General features: G+C 40.5%; 1 protein-coding gene across 3 annotated transcripts in view; it reads right to left on the bottom strand.

Moving 5' to 3' along the window:
* Nucleotides 1-24,449, bottom strand: part of ABTB3 (ankyrin repeat and BTB domain containing 3) — a 244,069-nt gene that overhangs the window by 93,298 nt on the left and 126,322 nt on the right. For all 3 annotated transcript variants that reach the window (XM_067559382.1, XM_067559383.1, XM_067559384.1), the window contains exon 2: nt 11,008-11,157. In XM_067559382.1, coding sequence (XP_067415483.1) covers nt 11,008-11,157 — 150 coding nt within the window. The remainder of the gene's footprint in view (nt 1-11,007; nt 11,158-24,449) is intronic.

Genomic DNA, 24,449 nt, shown 5'->3' with positions numbered 1-24,449 from the left:
TATAACACCTTTAACATGGAGCACAGACAGTCTCCTTGGGTACTCCGATGTATCTAGCCACCCAGGTAAGCTTGCTTTTGTGATAGATGGTCCCTTACACCAGAAATTACAACAATTTTCAGGTTACTTCATCCCAAAGAACTAGTCACATACCCCAACTCAATTGCACCTTGGATCTCACACCAACGACAATGCTTGTAGCCAATCCTATAATAAACTGTCTAAAGATTTATTAACTAGGAAAAGGAAATAAGAGACTTATTTACAGGGTCAAAGCAGGTAAACATACACACACAAATGAGTTCCAATATTAAGTTTCAAAAAGTAATAAAAGCTTCTATAATAAGCAAGAGTTACATGTCCATTAGGGCTAACCCAGGCCAAACAATGGGGATCTTTTGCTTATGCTTAGTAATCTTGCCCTTCAGAGTCCAAGCAGCATAAAAAATACGGTTCCTCCTTTTTAGGGCTTTTTATTCCTTCCTCCCTTCTGCTTCAAGCTGCAAATTCAGCTACTGAAAAAAATTCACTTGATTGCCTCCTCTTCGGGGTGGGGGAATCAATAAAATCTGTTGTCCCCTGATGTTCATCTGGTGTTCATGGGCTTTCTTTTGTTGGGCAGGAGATAACACTTGCTAGAAACTAGTATTTCACACTCGTTAATGCTTCTCTCCTGTCTGGTGATTTACAGTTACAGATACTTAAATATTTCCTTATAAAAAGGGGTACAGATATTATAAATGAGATTAATGCAGGCCGCAATTTACAAGCATTTAATAACGTCTAATGTGGCAAATAGCCAGCTTCACCCTAGTGGGAACCATGACTAATGCCATCTCCCGTGTGGTAGAAACAGTACAGCACAGGATGAAGTGCGCCATCTTTGTTAGGAGGTCAACGGCAACCAAGATCACTGAGTGTCCCTGACACTGTGGCAATTCTACAATGAAGTTCAAGAGACCTAGAGGTTTTGATCATGGGCTTTTGGTACTGGTGCAGAGGTCAGAGAACTTTATACAATCCTTGAGGTAAACTCATAAATCTAGCCACCAGAAACGCCTCGATACCAGATTGCAGATCTTGAACTGGCCAAAATAGCCTGCAACCTGAAGCCTAGGTTGTCCCTCCAGAAAATAAATACAACCTTTGTGAGAGAGGAGGCTGATATGAAATCAGAACGCTGAGTTAGGTCAGATACCCCGATTGTTCAAGGTCTGTTGATCTGGGTTGTGAATGCGTCGTCAGGGAGCAGGGAGTGGATGGAGATGTCAGACTGCCATCGATTGTCCTGTTGACAAATTTGGAAGCCTTGAACATGGTGGTAAAGGGCTCTTCACCCGGTTTGTGATATTCATCTCTGGCACAGGGCACCTGTCTTCCTGTTTCTTGTGCCTGGATGATAAGTTACCACAAAGCGGAATCGAGCAAAGAACAGGAACCAGTGAATGTGGCATTGGTTAAGGTATCTAGCAGTCCATAGGTACTCCAGGTTCTTGTGATCCATCAGGACTTGGACCAGGAATTGGGCTCCTTCTAAGAGTGGCGCCACTCCACAAAATCTGCCTTGATAGCCAGTAGCTCCTTGTCCTACATGTTGTAATTTTTTTCCACCCGGGTAGCTTCTGAGAATACATGGCATAGGGATGGAGTTGGTTGTGGTGGCCCACATGCTGAGATAATACTGTATCTATGGCAAAATTTGAGGCGCTGGTCTCAATCATAAATGGTTTAGTGGGATCTGGGTAAATCAGGATGGGTGCTGACAAATGTTGCCTTCATGCTGACACTAAACAAACACAACATTTACAACAACTCACTGTCGAGGAGAACACTAGAGAGTCAGTCACCCCATGGCAAACACCTTTGAACTAGCTTTTGTTTCCATGTTTGGGTTTAACCTCTTGTTTACAGATTTGAGTCAATTTGTTGCACTACTTCTACACTGCTCATTCCTCTTAGCTGCAAAGGATTGAGACTAGATTAAAAAGCATGGGAAAGGATGCTGACTTTCATCATTTGCTTGTCTGTCACCATGAGAAGAAATTAAACAGAGCACTGGCATATACAGTAGCGTTCTTATTTACACTTCAGTGGTAACCTTTCCTTTCATCCTTAAAAGTTTGGCAGATTCTCCTGGGAATTTGTTATTTCTGAAATATGTAGGTTCAGGATTGAAAAAGTAAAACAAACAAACAAAAGGCATGGGGTGGGGAATCTTCATAGGATAAAAAGAAAAGCTTCACTCAAGACTGAAGGGGGGGGGGTGTTAATGCTGTCCTGTACATTCATATTTAAATATGTCTGAGACAAATAAAATCAAATATTATTCACGGCTAAAAAAGCTCCATTTTAGCTCTCGTGCTTCTATTGATTCACAGCCATGTTTTCAGAATATCCCAGACTAAAATAAAAGCTTCAACTACTTGTGGTTAACACCTTTAATAATAATAATAAAAAACGCCACATACACAGCTTGGTATGCCAAATGGTCCTGCATGGAACAATTTCCCCTCCTAGGAAATGAATGTAAATTGGCCATCTTTTGACTCAAAATAAGCCAGAAGCCGCTTTCTGCTCTAATTCTGAAGAGATGTAAACATCTCCCAGATCCTGGCCCACACTTAGTCTCTTTGTGCTGCTTTGGTATTGTCAAAGGGCCAGACAACTGCCTTAGTGTAGCAGTCAAGAATTTTCCCAACATGGGATGAAGTTTCCTCGCCTGGCTCTAATCCATCATTTCCCCTTCTTCCCATCAAGCATTAGGGAGCGTGAAGGGGGCATTCCCTAGTGCAAGGAGACATAGCAGGAGCACCTGGTGCTCCAGTAATCCCTAGCTAATGTAAGAGCCCATAGGGGGCAGTTAAAAGCCAGTGTTACTTAGAGCAGCCCTGAGGCCCAGCTGTCCCAGAGACAGGGGGAGTGCCAGGGTAGCGTACAAGTTGTTTGCCAACCCCCTTGGGTTAGGTTGCAAGTGCAGTCTCACGGAGTTGAGATCAGGGCCCCACTCAGGGGGACACAGATCTTTCCATGTTTTGAGAGAGACCTTGTGGAGTATTTTCTCTGCTTAGTCTAGCAACCAATGGGATCTAGGCCTAGAAAGGCTTTGTATTTCTAGCCATTAAGCACGCACCAGAAATTTGCGATTAGAGGTTTGCAGTTATGTTATTCTGTTATGCAATAAAAATGTCAGTTCATTTATTGCAATTAAAATATATATTCCCATCCTGCTCTGGGACCATATACAAATATTATTAAAAAACACAGCCATTCAAGGACCAATGTCCTAAACAGTAATAAACTCTCCCAAACCCCAATGTGTCCTCAGAGAGGCTCTCCTAGTGACCCACCCACCTACTCATTCCTTCCCACCAGAAGACCCTGGAGAACAAACTGGTCTTAAAACAGGAGCTGAAGGTCAACAGAGAAAGGCTCTGACAATTGAGTCACATCTGAAAGACCCCTCAGTGAGAATGGCTCTGGCTCCAGCCCCCGAATTATTAAACGCAGGGATGATAGTTCCTTTCTTTCTGTTAGTTACAGTGAGGCAATCTCTGGGTATATTTTCACTGCAGATATACCTTGAGTGGTCGGCACCTGGGGGCATCTGGGTTAGCCTAACCTGGATGAAAGCAGTCATAGTGCAAAGCCCTACCTGACTGTGTCCTCAACGCTGTTCCCTGTGCGATTGCTCACCCATGCGTGGAGCATATCCTATGGTTCTTTATGATTCAGTAAGATGAGACAACTCTTTGATTCTTTCCAAGTGAATTGTGGGAGAACTTTTCTGTACTTCTAAGCACATGGGGGGGAGGGGAATTATGGGAAGGCACTGGAGGATTATTGGCGCTCAAGTGATTTAACCTGTGCTCTCTAAACGGTGCCAAATCCACTTAAAACAAGTGACTATTTGCTTGTTTTTGGCCAATTGGGCTGGCATTTTTAGGCAGTCGTGCCCTGTGGTTTTTTCCACTTGTCTTGTGGGCTGTTTTTTTTTTTTGTTTTTTTTTTTAAACTATGCCTGGCAGGTGTTCTTTGACACAAATCCCCACCGAGTGTTATGATGCAAATCTCCACCCGATGCGCCTGGGAATTCAAATTTATATTTTTCCAGTTTTCGTGTTTTTTTCCTGCTATTTAAACTTGTTTTGGAGTGGTATTCTGGCGAAGAGGCAACCCAAGCAGGTTGCCGGATTCCAGTCTACACCTCAGTTAGTCCAGACTGAAAGAACCAACACAATCAGGGGGAGAGGTTTTTGTATGTGTCAGGTTAGGGGCAACACTGAAAAGGGTCTGAGTTAACTCTGCAGTTTGTACCCTCTGAGGTAAATAGGACTAGGAGGGTGGTGAAACAGGAATGGGATACCTAGGGAGGTGGTGGAATCTCCATCGTTAGAGGTTTCTAAGGTTTTTCTTGACAGAGCCCTGGCTGGGATGATTTAGTTGGGATTGGTCCTGCTCTGAGCAGGGGGTTGGACTAGATGATCTCCTGAGGTCCCTTCCAATCCTAATCTTCTATGAATTTATGAACACTGGTCACAGGAGTGCTCCTCACAGACCTGGAAGCTCTTTGTCTGTCACACACATATCACGTAGAGCAGAGAGTGCTCTTCTGACTCCTGCAACCGCCAAAGGAAGAAAAGCAAGAAGGCAAAATGGCAGGTGGAGACAGATTATCAAGCAGGAGGTGGCAGCACTTTGGGCTGGGATTTTCAAAGAAAACTAAGGGAGTTAGTTGCCCAACACCACTGAAATGCAATGAGAGCCTATAGGCTCATTGAAAATCCCAATCCTCATGGATTTATGTGGCACAATGGAATTTATGTGACAACTAAAAGGTAAAATATACTGCCATTTATGTGGCTTCATAACTGTAGTAAGCATGGGAATCTGCATATGGCCTTTTACAATTGTAACTCTCATCTTTCCCTTACCTCCTTGCCCCTCCAGTCTTTCTCTGTTAACTCTTGTTGTGCTACGACTAACCTAAATTATAGACACCATAGGGCAGGGACTCATCTTTTTAAGTCTGTCTGCAGAGCACTGAACATATATAGCACTAAGGAAATAAATGGTGATAATCATTTGCTATGGGTGAAATAGTTTTTAGACAGCTCTAAGCATTAGCCAACGTCTTTTGTTACAGGACTGTAACAAGTAGAAGTGGGTGGCAACCTAGGCAGCAGTGACCATGAGATGGTCGAGTTCAGGATCCTGACAAAAGGAAGAAAGGAGAACAGCAGGATACGGACCATGGACTTCAGAAAAGCAGACTTTGACTCCCTCAGGGAACTGATGGGCAGGATTACCTGGGAGGCTAATATGAGGGGGAAAGGAATCCAAGAGAACTGGCTGTATTTTAAAGAAACCTTATTGAGGGCACAGGAGCAAACCATCCCGATGAGCAGAAAGAATAGCAAATATGGAAAGCGCCCAGCTTGGCTTAACAAAGAAGTCTTTGGTGAACTTAAACACAAAAAAGAAGCTTACAAGAAGTGGAAGCTTGGTCAGATGACTAGGGAGGATTATGAAAATACTGCTCAAACATGCAGGAATGAAATCAGAAAGGCCAAAGCACAATTGGAGTTGCAGCTAGCAAGGGACGTGAAGGGGAACAAGAAGGGTTTCTACAGGTATGTTGCCAACAAGAGGAAGATTAGGGAAAGTGTGGGCCCCTTAGAGAACAAGGGAGGCAACCTAGTGACAGAGGATGTGGAGAAAGCTGAGGTACTCAATGCCTTTTTTGCCTCTGTCTTCACAGACAAGATCAGCTCCCAGAATACTGTACTGGGTGGCACAGAATGGGAAGGAGGCGATCATCCTGCAGTGCTAAAGGAACAGGTCCAAGACTATTTAGAAGGATTGGACATACACAAGTCCATGGGGCCGGATACAATGCACCCAAGGGTGCTGAGGGAGTTGGCTGAGGTGATTTCAGAGCCATTGGCTATTATCTTTGAAAGCTCGTGACAACAGGGGGAGGTCCCTGAGGACTGGAAAAAAGCAAATATAGTGCCCATCTTCAAAAAAGGAAGGAAAGAGGATCCAGGGAACTACAGACTGGTCAGCCTCACTTCAATCCCTGGAAAAATCATGGAGCAGGTCCTTAAGAAATCCATTTTAAGGCACTTGGAAGAGAGGAAGGTGATCAGGAACAGTCAACACGATTCACCAAGGGAAAGTCATGCCTGACAAACCTGATTGCTTTCTATGATGAGGTGACTGGCTCTGTGGATGTAGGGAAGGCAGTGGATGTGATATACCTTGACTTTAGCAAAGCTTTTGATACCGTCTCTCACAGTATTCTTATCAGCAAGTTAAAGAAGTATGGGTTGGATGAATGGACTATAAAATGGATAGAGAACTGGCTAGAGCATAGGGCTCAACAAATAGTGATCAATGGCTCCATGTCTAGCTGGCAACCGGTCACAAGCGGAGTTCCCCAGGGGTCGGTCCTGAGGCCGGTTTTATTCAACATCTTCATTAATGATCTGGAGGATGGGGTAGATTGCACCTTCAGCAAGTTTGCGGATGACACTAAGCTGGGGGGAGTGGTAGATACCCTGGAAGGTAGCGATAGGATACAGAAGGACCTAGACAAATTAGAGGATTGGGCCAAAAGAAATCTAATGAGGTTCAACAAAGAAAAGTGCAGAGTCCTCCACTTAGGAAGCAAGAATCCCATGCACAGCTATAGACTGGGGACCAACGAGTTAGACAGCAGTTCTGTAGAAAAGGACCTGGAGGTAACAGTGGATAAAAAGCTGGATATGAGTCAGCAGTGTGCCCTGGTTGTCAAGAAGGCTAATAGCATATTGGGCTGCATTAGGAGGAGCATTGCCAGCAGGACGCGGGAAGTGATTATTCCCCTCTATTCGGCATTGGTGAGGTCACATTTAGAATATTGTGTCCAGTTTTGGGCCCCCCACTACAAAAAGGATGTAGACAAGTTGGAGAGAGTACAGCGGAGGGCAACAAAAATGATTAGGGGGCTGGAGCACAGGACTTATGAGGAGAGGCTAAGGGAACTGGGCTTGTTTAGTCTGCAAAAGAGAAGAATGAGGGGGGATTTGATAGCAGCCTTTAACTACCTGAAAGGGGGTTCCAGGGAGGATGGGGCTAGGCTGTTCTCGGTGGTGGCAGATGACAGAACAAGGAGCAACAGTCTCAAGTTGCAGTTGGGGAGGTCTAGGTTGGACATTAGGAAAAAGTTTTTCACTAGGAGGGTGGTGAAGCACTGGAATGGGTTACCTAGCGAGGTGGTGGAATCTCCATCTTTAGAGGTTTTTAAGCTGAGGCTTGACAAAGCCCTGGCTGGGATGATATAGCTGAGGTTAGTCCTGCTTTGAGCAGGGGGTTGGACTAGATGACCTCTGAGGTCCCTTCCAACTCTAATATTCTATGATTCTATGACTGAGAAGCTGAAGTTTAAGGGCACTCAGGGAAAAACAGAGGTTGAACAATTCCCATGGCAGTTCCATTCTTTTGACAAAACACAGAGCACGTGGATACACTCCTAATATTTAGAACTGAAAAGCACAATAGTTAACTTGTACTCAGATCAACATTTCCAGAGACAGAAGATCCTGACAGATTACATTGGCTGATTTGGCTATTTCCAGAAATGTGGAGTTGGCATAGCACTAAATAGTCATGATAACAAGTCCTCAAAAGTATTTCATAAAAAATTAGAAGATGTAGTAGGATGAGGAGGTAACTGACCAGACACTCAGTGCTAGAATCTTATATTTATTTCCATTTAGAATGACAGCAGATAAGACAGTTGTCTGCAACTGTGAGCACCTTTGGCATTATTTAAAATAAAGAAAAAACCAAACCAAAACCAGCAACAAGCTGACAGAAAAATGCAAGCAAATCATCCCCAGCACAACTCAATAGGCAGGGCTTTCCCCACCAAACCTCCCATTCCTCCATAAACAATCACCCCGTGAGGCCGCACTCTCCTCAGATGCTTGGGCAGAAGGACAAGCCTTACAACATACCCTAAGTCCCAGACTGTTTTAAACCAAGGGAAGAAGCTTGTTTCACAGCTGACGTCCCTTTGTGGAAAATGCTCCACCACCAGTATCCTCTTAAATCAAGGGAACTCAACTTGAGCAACTCTACTGATCCCAAATGTGGCAGTATGTTATGGGAAGTGGGGTGGTCTTTCCTGTAGGCGGGTCCCAAGCCATTTAAGGCATTAGAGGTTAAATGCTCCGGCCTATTTAAATAATTGAATTGTGGGTGGAGCCCACCAGAACGACAAATGGCCTGCCCTCTCAGATGAAGGAGGGGCCTCTGGCCTATTGAAATCCTGGAAAGGGTAGCATGTACCCACCAGTACGAAAAGTCCATCCCCGCTGGTCTATGTGAATTCCAGGAAGTTGTGGGTTTAACCGACAGCAAGGGAGTGGACAAGCCACAAAAATGTTTCATATTTAAGATATGAAACCAGGAGGGAATGTTACCTGGTTTGTAAGAAAGAAAAGGAGAAACAGGATGAGAAAGAATAAAAAATAAATGAGAGAGATAGCAAAAAGAAAATAACTGGAAAAGAGAGAGAATATAAAGAGGGAGATGGAAGAAACAAGAAGAGGGAGTAAAGGATGGGAAAATGTAAGACTAGACAAGGAAACATACTTTAGGCTATGATATATTTTATTCTGTTTTATTTGGGACAGAGGTTAAGATTAAAAAAAATACAAAAGTTAAAGTGACTTAAAGAGGGAAACAGAAAGAGGGCAGTATTGGGCTCAGTTTGACAGTTGTCATCTTGCAGGGAGACAGATTGCTCTTCTATCCCCAAAGACACTAGCAGCCCAACAATTGGTCACCCAGCAAGGCATCCCAAATCCAGACAGAAAAGGTGAGAGCAAAGAGGCATCTTTCCTTGGCATCTACATATTTTTGGATGTTAGCTATTCTGGGTACTTTATTAAATTAATGATTAATGTAAATAATTGGCAGCTACGTGCTGTAAAAAGATCACTTTTCTTGCTCTGAAAAATACTTAAGTTGCTTTGATGCTGGCTTGCTCTTTCCTCTTGTTCTGCGAGTATTTAGGATGGATGCAAAATTTAGGGGCTGGCACCTAGAGTAGTGTAACCTGGTATGGTACTATGGATCTCACTCGGGAAATCTCAGTGAATGCTATCAGTATGCTGAAGGCACTAAATACTATCTTGAAATACTTGCACACAACTTGGCTTGGTGGGGCGGGTGGATAGAAATCAATGTTTTGTTTTGTTTTTAATAATTTAAAAATATTTTTTTTAAATTTAAATCAGATTTTTTTGAGTTTGTTATTTAAATTATAATATGTTTTTCTTTTAAAAATAAATATGTTTCAAATGAAATCTGAATTTAATATGAAATATGATGAGGCCTACATTTATTATAATCTTTTAAAATATTTCAATAAAAATAAATATGCTGAATCCATGAGCCTCTATCAAAACCTTTTAATTAGAGGCTGCTTTTCTATATAAAGAGAGAATCAAAGGAATAACATCTAACTTTTGAGATCAAGCTTTATAAAAACATGGCACAATAGGTCAGTCTAAGTATCTTTGGAGACTGTCTCATTTTCAAGAGACTTAGGGAAGTAGGAACTCAAGCTCCAGTCCCTTTCACTTAGACATACTTGAAAATGTTCCCAGGCTGACCTGAAATAATGAGTTTAATTTTCTGACTACAGCTAATCCCTATGTTTAATCAATCATTTAGTTGTAAATGTGAGACATGTTTTGATAGGAGAAGTTTAGGTATCCAAAACATTTAAAGTTGTTTTGTTTAATAAAAATAAATCTGATTTGCTGTTTTGTGGGTTTAATTAAATTCCAGTTACTATTCTAATGCAGCTTGACACAAATCATGAGCAAAAAGTTAATTATCTAGTAAAAAAGCAGTATATCAATCACCATTTTCTAACATACTAAAAATGGACAATTAATAAGTATCTGAAAATGTTAAGCTATATAAATGTATACAGTTATAGTGAACTCTCCTACACAGTAAAAAGAGGCATCAAATCTATGTAAAAGCCCTTTTTAGTTGTAAATCAACAAGTTTAATGGTTATATCAATCAATGAGAATGCACCCTTCCTTTAGAAAATAACTGAAGTACAAATGGAAAAGTTGATTAAAATGGATGATTTAAATTGAGGCTTTCCACTTGCTGATTTAAATAATGATTTCAATCGCTGATTTAAATCGTCTGGATTTAAATCAATCCACCTTTTTCCAGCTACATCCCTGAAAATTTATTTGCCTGTGTTCTGGACCAACAGCTGAGAGACCCACCTCACCATCTTGGAATGTGCCGCTCCAGCTCCTCATTTCCACAGTAGCCAATAGTATAACTATACATAGCGCTACCAAATCAGCTAAATATTTGAATTTGAGGCTATAGTGTAAACATGTGATATCAAGTCTCTGCCCTCAGGAAAACCCTAAAAAGAAACACGCCTTCTGAGTTTTTACATGGCATTAGGATATACACAGAGCATTTGCTTCCTATAAACAAAACATGTCTGTGGTGTTTAGGGAACTGTAAATAATGTACTGGTACTGAAATCAAAGCTTTAGAATTGTGACAGGTATCGCACCTTATCATATTGCCTCCAAAATGTTTATGATTAATAACAAATAATTTATTTTCCAGGCAGCTAATTTGCGTTATATAGGTTTTATTTTGTTTTCCCCCTACCCGCCTGGAAGTAGGGGGAGAGAAAGTGGGATGAAGGATTTTATGAAATTCTAATGGAGTCATTTGTATGTTTGTGGGTATCTACACTTCACCCCCTTTTCTTCCAAGGCTTTGCACCATTCTTCAGCTTCCAAACTGACCAGTGGGGTCGCTGCGACCCTCTTTCTTCCCACTATTAAAGAAGTCTCCCTCAACAGCACTCCTAGGCTTCAGCTGGTATTTTACAGAAACATATAATACATTGGGTTTTTGTTTTACTTAAAGAGGAAAAAAAGAACATAAATGATATTGCACTTACTGAGTTCAGCAATGCTTCCCACCCGTGTAGCGAGCAAGGATTGCTCTATGGTTCTCAGCTCTGATTGACTAAACATCTGTACTTCGCCTGGCTTATTTGACCTCTGTTGGTCTTTGTGAAGGTTCAGACTGTCTGGCAGGCAGAGAACACCTAGAGTTAATAAAAGAGAGAGAAAAGAAAAGATTGTTGTCATTTTAGTCACTATGGACAGCTTGCTGTCACAGTGAGACTTTGCTGTGTACATTTCAAGACATAGTTCAAGTATATGGAGTTCAAAAGATACCTATGTGTTTTTATAAAACTAATGCCTAGAATACAAATATAACACAATATTGCAACTGAGTTAGATACTCAAAAATATCCCTCATTAATTTTTCAGAAGTCTCTCATGCTTATCATTGTCCATTCTGGGGATAACTTTTGTAGAAAAGTCCCGGAGAATTTTATAGAGATAAAGTCAACAGCATTCCAGAGAAATTAAACAGAGCTTTATAGAAATTACTCTAAAAACAACTGAATTAAATAGAAAATTATATCTTTAGAATTCTGTAGGTTAGTTAAAAAACCTCTATACATAAATGTTATTCTCTACAAAATATTATAGGACCTTTCCATAAGGAAAATGCCATTTCAAACTGTCAAAACAATGGACAGTATCAAGATGTACAAAATGACATCTAGGAACTTATTGCATTTGTTCTGCAAATGTAACTCCTGGCTGTTGAACTGTTTTAGGCTTTGAACCTCTCTCTGCCTGTAATGCAGAAGCAGCATAAGACTAACTGTAATGCACTTAATTTGGGATGAATAAAGTCACTGTACTGTCCTACCAAATGGACTAACTCATTCAGATACAACTGTAACATTCTGAGAGCATATCTAATCACTCAAACACATATAAGAAACAAAGGTTTATCATTTGAAAATCATTTTCATACTACAGAATAGAACTTATTAAAAGCTCTAACACCCAATTTCAAACCATAAACATTAGCGACATCAAAGTGTGGTTAAGGCAGAAGCAATTCTCCCTTTTTTGAGTTTAGGTGAACAGCAAATCAAGTGGTCGACAGTATCACATTCCATGAGGCAAATTCACCCTTGGCATAAGCAGACGCCGCTCCGTTGAAGTCATCTCAACTAAAGTCACTGAAGTCAATGGAGTTGCACTTTCCTATGCCAAAGGTAAACGTGGCTCTGCATCTGCCTGTGCAATTTGCAGAGCTTTGATGCCTCTGTGGTAAAAAAGGCAGATTTTGAAAAACATGAACAAAAAATTGTTTTCTTTTTAGTGCTTGTGAAAAGTGCTGGACTGACAACCCTATAGACCAAACAGACATTACAAAACAAGTACAGCAACAGATGCAGCCCTCCCCTGCCCTCCACCCCTCCCCGGCCCACCAATGTATCTATTCATGAGGAAGAAGAAATAATTCAGTTTCTCTGTCCCATTAGATACTTGGCCTCTCGCTGATGCAAATGGTACTAATCTAACCAATGAACATCAACTGAGAAGCTATTTGCAAAGTGGCTACCTCTGGGACTGGACTAAACCAACAAACTCACTTCACAAAGGCCACCAAACAGCCATTCGATGATAATAATTTTTGGCCATTGCTGACCTGAGTGGGAATCAAGCCAGGGACCTAGGATTGAAAGACTCCATGAAAAATATCTTGAAAAAAAACAACAAACAAAATAAAAATCTTTCTACCTGCTCCACACTCTCTCTTCTTCCCTGAGCAGAGCTAGGAGGATCAGCTGTAGAGATGTCTAATATGTACCATCATTCTAGATGCACCCCTGCACAATACTATAATTTTAATAAGCACCTAACACATGCGCAAGATATCCAGGCACCTCAAGCTCAGTAAAAGTTAACTTTAAATGTCACCGTTTCACTTTTTGACAAGATAGTAGTAATAAAAATGTCTAACATTTATATAGCACCTTTCATCCCAAGAGGTCTGAAAGTACTTCAGAGACTATATTTAACCCCACTGAAATGCAGCCACCTGTGTGGTGGAGGGTGGCCACAAATCAACACACAACACGCTGCTAAGCTGTTTGGAGAAGGATCATTTCAGAACAAAATCCAGACTTTTATGAAAAGTGCCATGGATTGTTAATATCCACGCAGACCAGAATCTCTGTTTTTAAGTCTAGTCTGAAAATAAAATGATGCCACATATTAAAAAAGAAATAGGTTTGGGTGGGGGGCAGTTTCCACTAAATTGGTGTGAAAGAGTCATGAAATGAAGGGATGAAAAAGACTGTCTGAGGCAAGTATTCAGACATTACAAATCATGCAGAACTTTTCCCTACTTCATTCCCACAGGTGTTTTAGCTAACCTCTTTTTGAATGCCTCCAGTGAGAGTGCCTCAGTTCCTTCCATTGGTCATCTATTCCAGCATTAATTGCTTCAGAGGGGACTCCAAAATGGTGCAGAGTCTGCCAAAATGTGACTGCATCAAGACTGCGTATAGCAGTTACTGCTTTCCTACTTTTACATGAGAGTCCACTGTACAAGACATATAGCCAGAGAATGTCACTGGTTATTTTTGCAATAACAACTCATAGTATGCTTAGACTTATTTAATTTTCACTGTGCCCTCTAAGCCTTTTCTCCACATTCCCATTGGTATCTGTATTGTTTATGACAATGGACTGTGATTTAGATATGATGATGATTTACATAGTGTCAGCAGTGCATTAGATGCTTTGCAGAGAAAAAGGAGGAAAAGGTCCCTGCACCAAAGAGCTTACCATCAAAGAGACCTCAAGAAGGGGGATAGGAGACAAGAAATGCAATGCAACTGAACAGTGAAGTTTTGCAAGTGTCCTGTTAGTTCAAAATTGTCTCGGATATTCCTCACACTCCTCCACCCTCACCCTCCCCAGTTTAGAATAGGTGAGGTTGGTTAAAAAAGCCCATTGTAGAGTGGCCCTAAAATCCCGAATCTGGGAGAGGACAGATGTGGTCGAAGGGGGTCAGATTCATATCACATGGGTCTTCTTTTGTGGAAGGAAAGGGGGGAGCATATGATCTCCTTGAACAGTTGGGGAACCAATGTACTGGATTCTGGGCAAGAGAGACCTACGCAAGAGGGCTTTAAACTAGCCAGAATGGAGCAAAGTCACAGTAAAGAGGTAGGGTGAAATCCTAGCTCCACTGAAGGCAATGGCAAAACTCCCATTGATTTGAATGGGGGCAGAATTTCACCCATAGTGTCCAGAAAAACAAAGAAGACATGTTATGAGGGAACAGCATAGGTAAGAGACACGACATAATACCAAACTGGAATTCAGGAAGTACATTCAGAACTGACAGCAAAAGTAAATTGATTAAATAAGAACAGGAGAAATCAAAAGAAGAAGGTAAAACACTTGAAATATTGGGATTGACGGTCCTGTCTACACTGGCTTTAAAACAGAGTTTAAATACATTTCAAACTCAGTTCCAGAGAAACTGTGTTCAAGCCATATCTACTCCACAACAGACACACAAAAAATATATGCTATGGTAGTCTGTTTAAGTGTTGTCAGGGCCATAGTGAGAGCATACTTAGGAGTGGGATGTCATTAGAGAAGAGTATGATTTGTTTAGAAGAGCACAGCGAAGAAGGAGTGAGACATCTGGAGCAAGACTGGGGGAAACAGAGAGAATTAAAGATGGGTAAAGAAGGGAGATAAAGAAAAGAAACAACATACGATAAAATCAGCTTTAAAAATCTTTTTGTTATTGTCTTATTTAAATACTAGATGCGCTAATCAATATTTATATTCTGTAGATGCACAAGGCTTTGAGAAGTATAGCTTTGTTTTTTAACATACAGAACTGTCTGCACATTTTAATAAGCATTTTCTCTTGTAAATCCTTTCCATTTATTTAGAATATACTCTGCAATCTTAATAGAGGTGTGTATAGTTATAAAAGCAAATTTTGGGGGAAAAAATCCTGCCTAAAAACGTGTATAATTGATCTGTTATTAAAGCATAACATAGTCTATTAGATTTTGAAAACAATTACAATAGTGTAAACAATTCTTGTGACATCTTAAAAAAATCTGTTACATTAAGTAATGTATCATAACACTGTAGATCTGCAAACAATCTTAAAGTGAAAATAATGTCATATGCTGATTCTTTTTCTTCTGTGAGAACATACATCAATTAAATTTAGGTGGAAGAAATGGTGGTTTAAATTACCTATACAAAGAAGATTTAAATGTTTTTTTACATACATACATACAAGGAAGTTTTGTTGAGCCACTAAAGGAAAGAACCAAGAAACAGGAATTTTATTCTCAGCTTCATCTCTGGCTTGGTCTGTGACCTTGGGTAAGTTACAACTTCCCTCTGCCACAATTTCCCTGTAAAATCCTTATATATTAATCAGCCTAATTCATTAATGCCTGGAAAACATTTCAAGATTCTTGGATGAAAGGTGCAACAGAAGAACAAAATCTACTGTTGTTGCAAGATTTAGCAAATGATACAACATGTAGTGCCAGAAGGCTCTACTTTGGTTTGAGATTAGCCAAGATATGCAACAGCCAGACATCTGATATTTACACTGCCAATTTAGAAACTGTAACTGACCACACTGGGCACATGGAATGGATGGTAGCTTTCTGCGCCTGGGGACCCACCAAACAGGCAGTAGAGAGAGACCAGTGGAGGTAGGAAGGAGCCGGGGAATGGCCATACATTGCTATATGCTTCGCAGGGATCCAAGCAGAAAGTCCTTTGAGACTGCACCACAAACTCCCTTAGGGAAATTTTTATGCAGCCATTGCTGAGGGTGAAAACAACGTATAGCTTTTGAGTTATCATGCCTTGAAGAATGGGGGAGCATGTCCAAGTCTTTCACACAGCTACTTCTGTCATTTCTGTGGGTATCCCAACACGTGAATCTGAAGACACTTGTGGAAAGTGGGGGCTGAATCCCCTGCCCATTACTTGTAGGGGGGAGCATCATTCACATACCTTTCTACATTAATGTCTTCAAAGATCATATTTCCACAATCCCCTACCTATGGAAACTGAAATGTAACTCCGTTTTGTTAAGCATGCATCAGGAATCCTGAGACATACTCAGCAGAAATTTCCACTCATCTCATATACCCATGCAAGCACATCACAAGTGGAGTGTTGGGAGATGGTTTGCAGTGTTGCTGTAGCTGTGTTGGTCCCAGGATATGAGAGAGATAAGGTGGGTGAGGCAGTATCTTATATTGGAACAACTTTGGTTGATGAGAGAGACAAACTTTCAAGTTTACACAGAGCTCTTCTGAGAGATGGTTAGTTTTATTATTTAACATAATCTACTACATATGCAGAGTGCATTTTGTAAACATTTATAGTTTTACCAGATCAAATTTGATTTTCACCAGATTATCAAAAGGCAAATCTATGACCTACACACTATGAATACACCAGCTTTCAAGTTTCAATCATCTTCCCTACAAGCTGTTTAAAAAAAAAAAGGCACAAAAATGTGGCATTATTTGATAGGAGGTGTCTGGTGCAGTGAAGCAAAGATCAGTGTAATTTTCACTCTCTGTTAAATGGTACTAGGGAGACTGTGAATAGAAAGTGCATGTACAGTACCAGAAAAATGTTGATGAACTGAAGCGGATTTGGAGAAGGAGAACAAAGTGGTTAATGGGCAGTAGGCATTGGCTTCTGTGGAAAGATGACAAGAACTAAGACCTTCCAGTATATAGTCTGGCTATGTGATGAGTAAAGAAAACCTGGTAACCTATCTACAAATATTGGAAGAGCATAAACACCCAAGAGGGAAAGGAATGTTTAGAATGGTCCACATCAATATAACTATGAATAATAATATGAAATCACACAAAGACAATTAGAGTTAAACATCAAGCAACATTCCCTAACAATAAAGTCCAAGATACTGTGAGTTAATGTAATTTCTGTTGCTTGCATCATTCAAAATTACAAAGAACATAATAATAATTTGTTGTTGCAGTGAACTGCCCTGTCAGCTGCTGCTAGGAGAACTAGATGATTTAATCAGTTTTTTTAAAATGTGTAATTTCATTCATTCATTACCGTCAGTCCCCTAGAATGACCAACCATGACAGATTATTTCCTGTTTAGTGACTGTGATGTGTGTGAAGCAGAAAAACAATTATGCTGATAAGGCATGTTTCCTAAACAAATAAATATAAAGTCAAGTCTGGTCTGCTGTTTAACTAGCAACTGACTAAGCATGACCTGGAAAGCACGTGCTACACACCCTTCCTTGTGAACTATTAGTATCTGCTGCCAACATCATTTTTGACTTTTAGAAACCAGCAGAGCCTGAGTATTTTAATTACAGATGTATGGCAGTGAAATAAACCCTGTATGTTGCAACCAACTTGCTTCCCCACATGTCAACATGACCCATTTTTATGGGACCTTTTAAATATCTGCCAAGTAACTCGTATTTGAAATGAACCTTTTAACAAAGTAATATAAATATGTTTATACCTGTTAAACACTCATCATAACAAGATGATTATTTCTATTACTTTCTATGTGTTGCTTTATTCATCTAGGTGTATTTGGCTTTTTTGGCATAGGCATTGTTCTTGGGATCCCTCGACTCCACATGACCATAGCTTCATCACTATTGGAGTCTACTCAGCCTTTCATCACTCCAAAGTAGCGACAAGGAATGTCATTCATTTACCGGGTGAGGGTGTTTCACCCTTAAAAAAAAATCAGGTTTTTGTCTGCTCTGCATCATTAAAGACTATGGCACTTCTCACAAACAGGACAAGTGGTGTCTTTCGCCCAATTTTTGTTTTCCACTTTTGGGCACCTTCAACTGTTTTATGTCTACGAGAAATACATGACAGAACAAATACATGAGGCTCAGTTGACATGTTGGACACTTCCAAACTGCAACCAAATGCAGTCCGTACATTCCAAACATGTGCATCATGTAAGCAGATGAAATGGGATTGTGACGAGTGTGATGATAATTCTGTGGTCCACAGAACAATCATGTCAGAATGCACCTGAGCATCAGTTTATATATATATATATACACACACATACATGGGACACACTTACAGGTATTCAAACAGTAAAACATCTAAACTTACAAAGACAGATGTAAATGATAGACTGGGAGGTGACAAGACATGTGGGAAAGTAGATCCTTACTATATGATTTATAAAGCACCCTTTACATATACCAAGGTGCTGTACAAGGTACTGTAGGCACCACACAATGCAACAATAAATGTAAAAGTATTAAAGATAACAAAATGCTTTATTCATGCTTTTAAAATATTGAGTCATTGGTACTGCAATTTTGTGGAAGGGAATTCTACACCAGCTTGCAGTCAGATGTGCAAGAGCCTTATATCTGAACATTGCACAGTGCATTGATGGAAAAGCAAGTTCTAGAGCCCAACTGAGGAAAACATAGGGATTCAGGCAGGGCCCTTAAGCATGTGCTTAACTTTAGGGATTGAAGTCAATGGGAATTAAGTTCATGCTTAATGTAAAGCATGTGCCCAAGTGCTTTCCTGAATTGGGCAATAAATAGCATGCAGAACCTAAAGACATGGAAACACAGATATAAACAAAAAAAAACCTGTACAGTTGTTACATGACATAATGCTTCACGGGTGAAATCTTAGCCCTACTGAAGTCACTGGCAAAAATCTCACTGACTTCAAAAGAGCTAGAATTTTACCCCCCATGATGACAATGCTAAATTATTCTGAGTTATTCAGATTGCCTAGTCTGACCTCCTGTTTATCACAGGTCGCCAACACCATCCAGCACTAAATCCAGCAACAAAAATTAGACCAAGGTATTGTAGTCCACAGGAGACTAAACTATTGTGCCACAGGCAGAGAATATCAGGGACCAATGTACACCAATGCCCAAGGCCTCTGCAGAGGCAGGGAATTGATTAAGTGAGAGATACCCATATTCTTCTGCCAAATGTCCCCGCCCTCCATACTATAGAGGAAGATGAAACCTCCACCCCCAATCTGACCTAGGGGAAAATTCCTTCCCAGCCCCACGTAAGGTGATTAGTTACACCCTCAGCATATGAGCAGGAACGAGGCAGCCAAGCACTTTACAACCACTGAATAAAAATGTATAAAAAGAGAAGTTGCATATTCTGTCTAGGAGTATTTCGGAGCCGGTGGTCAAACAGTGGTTAACCAAAACCTTATTTTTACAAAATAATTTAAATGCAATAGAGCTGATTAAAAAATACCAAGTATGTATAACAGTATAACAAAATGTAACTGTGCTATATATATGTTAGCTTAATAGCTACCAATGTAATAGTCAAAGATTTATTTTTTTAAAGAAGACATTTAACTTGTTCTCTTTGATCCTTGCAGATTTTCTTTGCAGAGGTCCCATTTCTAAATTCTGGATTTTACAACAAAAAGATGCCATTTTATTCTTCAAAAAAAACTAATTTATTTTCTGAAAATTAGACCAACAATTTTTTCCAGACAGTAAAAGTTACACTTACATATTTACTTTTGCAAAGGTAAAAAGTCAAATCTGGTTATATACTATATAACCAGACCTCTCTCTTTCTCTCACTTTCTCTCAAATATGCAAAATAAACTATGTTCGAAGAACATTAAGGTTACAAAGTCAAATCACTCAAAATTGAGCAAATGCCAGAAGTAAGCCTGCCTATGCACCCTTCATTCAACCCCCTTGTGCATTATGATACAGTCTTTAATTACATGATCACATACTATTTTTTCCATGAGACCCGTCTGATTCATTGCACAGATGGATGGTTCTCACATAATCAACAGCTATTTAATATTATGTTTTCTCCTCATTCTTCAATGTGTGGCCCAAGACCTTATTTCCTGCCCACTGTTCCAACCTCTCTCTGAAGTCAGAATTACTAATTTCCTCATGGGCTTTCCTATGGTGCCCATCACTACAGTATCCGAGTGCTTCACAAACATTACTTAATTTTTTTCACATCATCTCTGAGAGATGATGGGTGGTATTATTCCCATTTTACAGTTGGGGAACTGGGGCACAAAGAAGTAAAAGTAAAAAGGTTCCATTAACTTTGAGTTCACAGTTTCAGATCTCTAAGATCTGATTTTTCAGAGTACTAAACATTACATGGCTCCGTGTGTTCACAGCATAGCACTAACTTCAGTTGTAGTGGTGAGTGCTCAGCTCTTCTGCAAATCAGACCTCAGGGTCTCAGGAAATGAGAAAACACACAATTTGTGATCACCTGTGAAAAGTCTGGTTTAAGCTGACTCGAATAGCATCACATAGGAGCTCTGTGGCAGAGGCAGGGATAGAATCCAATTCTCCAGAGCAGTATCCAACCTTCTCTGAATGAGTCGCCTGCCTCATTCACCAATAGGCAGCCCATTTGTCCGGTTTATATAGTTTGTCACCTGTCCGGTACCAATACAAAAAATCAGATGTTGTTTTGTCCGTATCATATGCAGAGGATGCCATGTTGCAGAGCGTGTTGCTCCACCCACGCTGGCATGAACTCAAACACAGCATGCAAGACCATGCTGGCAAAGGCAAGGTGGCGCGCTCCACAAAATGGCACATGGTAAACCAGCAGAAGCAGGGTCACATAGATGAGATGAGGGACAACCAAGAGGATGCTGTCCTGCGTTCTGGGGATGCATCAGTGGCCACCCTATTCACTACACATCTTCCAACTTCTGCAACAAATGAAGCAGAGGTCCTACAGACAACAGTTTCCTTTACTACCTAACCCCAGAGCAGGTCCAGCCTGTGCACTGAATGAGGCAAGGGTCTTGTGGAAAAAAATAGCATGCAATCATGCTGTTAAGGACAGTATCATAATGCATGCTCACAAAGGGGCAAAAATAAGATTGCACAGGCAACCTAACTTTTCACAGCTTTACATTAATAACATATTGAGTGTACAAAGGCAGGGCTTTTGTGTTTGCATAATTCCCTAGGTTTTGAAAAAGGCAAACTGAAAAAACAGAAATTCCATCATGTGTCATCACACTGACACCCACATGGTTCATCCGCAGGGTTGGAACTTTTAAATCCACTGCACACACCTCTGCCACTTGAACTAACAGAGTAAATGATAGCAGTTGAAGGTTGTTGTCCTCTATGTGAACTAGCACTAATGGAGGGTGAGAGACACTCTTGGTCTGAGGGTTTCACAGCTATTTGCTGACAGCAGAGGAATCGTGATGATTCAGGAATCTTGGGTTCCATTCCAGGCTCTGGAGAGGAATATGTTCTAGTTGACACAGGTCCTTCTGCCCTCTCCCTGCTAATCTCTCTCTTCCCCCTGGCTCCTCATCGCAGTCCACTTCTCCACACCTGCCTGTCCTAGTCTCCACTCTTACCACTTCTTTTCCCAGTCTCCTTGCCCAGCCAGTGCTTCTCTCCTCCTCTGGGCTTAATGTGAAATCTCTTCCCTTCTTCCCAGCATCCAGTCATCCCCACTGCCTGTTTCCCTCCTTCAGTGGCTCCCAGTCCCAGTCATCCTCTCTGGGATCCTCATCCAACCTCAGTCTCCAACCTCCCCCACATCCGTCCTGGCTCCTTGTCCTAGTCTCTTTGCTGAGCCAAACCCAGTTCGCCCGCATACCCCAGCTCCTCATCAGATCTATCTTCCCTTCCTCCCTGCTTTTGTTCCCCTCCACTTGTTCCAAGTCCCAATCTCCAGCCTCTCCCATCTCAAATTTCAGTCACAGTTTCTCTCTCTTCTACTTCAGTCCCAGTCTCACCAGGCTCCTTGTCCCAATCTACTCCTTTTTCTCTCTCTGTCTGACTATTGTCTCCTTTGCATTCAAATTAGATGGTTTCCTCCTCTAGGTTGCCTGGATCCAGGAGGGAGGATCAGTGAAAGCAAAGGAGAGATAAACCCCCTATTCCCAGCTCCAGTGACTGACTCCCAGTATGGCCTAGTAGCCATTGCAGGGAAAGTCCAGCTTTGTCGCTGTACCTCTTGGCTGGAACATGCTCAGTTCCTCTTTAGGGTCGCCTTCTGCACATTTATGTCACAAGCAGGAGATGCGAGGAGATGGAGCATGCTCAGTATGCAAAAAACCTTCAGATATTTTAGTTACTAAACTCTAAGAAGTCTCTACTGAGCATGTGCAAACTGAGATTTGTCAAAGACTTGTATTGAGGACAAACTTGGATGGATTTTCACAGGAACAGCGAAAGGTACATCTATGACATAAAGGCCACCCCCCTGCCAAATTTCAAGTCCCTGCTCCAAAGCATGGGGGAAGGGAGATGTGCTAGAACTTCTCAAATAAAAGATTGCCATAATTTTTAAAATATTGCAAAGCAACACATTTGTTCCTTAGCCTTGTTCTTGGAAATGCCTGAGTCATTGAGGCAGACACCCAGTATGGAAAAATTCCATCCCAAATGGTTAAAGTTTGGCTAAGTTATAAGAACTGAAAACAGGATCTTATAATGGGAAGTGACATGCAATCTAAATAACATGCAATGCTACAGCTCTGCCTAAAGTACATATAGTAAAAAGTCCCATTGGATTTATATCCCTTGGCTTTGTTTTGTTAAAAATGGGAAAGAGCTGGTAAATCTCTGGATCCAAGTCAAATGTAAGTTTATAACTCTAAAAAGCTACTTCTACAAAGTAATAATAAGAAATGAGTATGTTGATTATTGAAATGAATATAGATTGATAAAGATAGTTATGTCATACTGAACAGAGATATCAGAGATGGTCTAAAATCAAAACCCCAGATACAAAGATTTCCTAACTTTGGAAAAGTTTAAACAGTAAGGGTCAAATCATAAGGTAAAATCATAAGGTAAAATCATCTGCTTCCTCCTTCTTGAGTGTCAACATAGGTCACCTCCTCTCTCCAGGTTAGGATCACCAGACTCCTAGAGTCTTGTCAATGGTGATATTCATTCTGTGAGTCCTTCTCTGATTTCACCAGGAAAAAGGACATTGCACTATTGCTTTGTTCTCTCTCTGTTTCATTTATGACAGGTACTTGGTCTCAGGAACTTCAGAACCTCTAACTCATTGTTCAAGGGCACTATTCAATTCATTGTTCTAGTGCCAGGATGGGTATATGTCCAAACGTTTTGGTCTGAACAAAATCTTATGCCCAAAGCTAACCAAGCCAAGACTTGGCCTGGAACACTCTCCTTGATGCAGGCTATTAAAGCTGTTTCTATAATTAATTAAAGCTGTACTTATTCCAATTATATTCTTTGTGATGGACATAAGAAATTGGTATCTTGCCTACATTTCTTAGTGGCAATAGCTCTAAAGTACAGGGGACTATAAAAATTATAAGAGTATGAAGGTTAAAGTATTTGAAAAGGACAAGGGTTCAAAAAGGATTAATTTTCTCTCAGTGTAAAAACATACAGTAGAAACCCTGCATGGTGTCAGGGGGGAAATGAATTAATTATGGAGTGTATTTTGACTTCTAAAATAAAACTAAAACCCAATTATTATTATGAATTTCTTTCAGTGAAAATCCAGCATTCCCCAATCTAAATCAAGCTTGCAGATTCATGGGCTCCAGTCATGATAGAACACGTCTTTTGACTTTGTTGTAAAGAGTGTCATAACAGGCCAACCACTACCTTTGAGCTTAATTAAGAAATTAACCCATTAGAAAATTGTTCCAACAATACACTTTATTATACTTGGAATGAATTTGAAATCAAACTAGTTTTTCTTCTGCTCAGCATTCCCCACCGCATACCTACGTTGGGAAGCTGTAACTTTCATTTAGCTTTTAAAATTTGCCCAGAAATACTGAATTTGGACTGTGTTACATAACCTGTTACATTTTGTGATGTGTGAGCCCAATAGACTGATGCCTGTAGCATCACAGCACACATAACATAGAATTCTGCAGAATGCTCTTATGATGGCAACATATAGTACACAAAGAATAAAACATAACGGTGGTTGTCACTCACAATCACCAAAAGAACAGACTGTGTCTGTATTATGATGTGAACCCCGACCCTTTAATTTTGGCCTCAAGTCTCCCCTAGTAACAAGTGCAAATTCATCTTTTACTAACAGAGCTCTGTTTCCATGCCTTTCATTCAGACTTCCATTTACAGTGAACTAAACTGTGCCATAGTGCTCTGGGAACATTCTTGAATGACATCCTTGATAGACAGGCCTTTAAATGCTCCACAACGTGACAGATCATACAGTACCAGATATATTAGTGATTAACAGAACATCAAGTAAATCAATACATCTCCCTTTGTTTTGCTTTTTTAGACTCAGTTTTATCATTTTCGGAGACAGAAATATACTGCCACTCTGACTGTGGTGTAATTAGCGAGAAGAGATAAATTGCTCATTAGCACAAGAACTGATACAATCTTCTCTATCAGTATAAAAGAAATACAGAGATAACAGAATTCTACTTTGTATCTG

This window comes from Emydura macquarii, unplaced genomic scaffold (assembly GCF_026122565.2).
Source record: "Emydura macquarii macquarii isolate MOO-44397 ecotype Brisbane River unplaced genomic scaffold, CSIRO-AGI_Emac_v2 contig_2205, whole genome shotgun sequence".
In the NCBI taxonomy this organism is placed as follows: Eukaryota; Metazoa; Chordata; order Testudines; family Chelidae; genus Emydura; species Emydura macquarii.
This window is presented reverse-complemented; position numbering and strand designations above follow the sequence as displayed.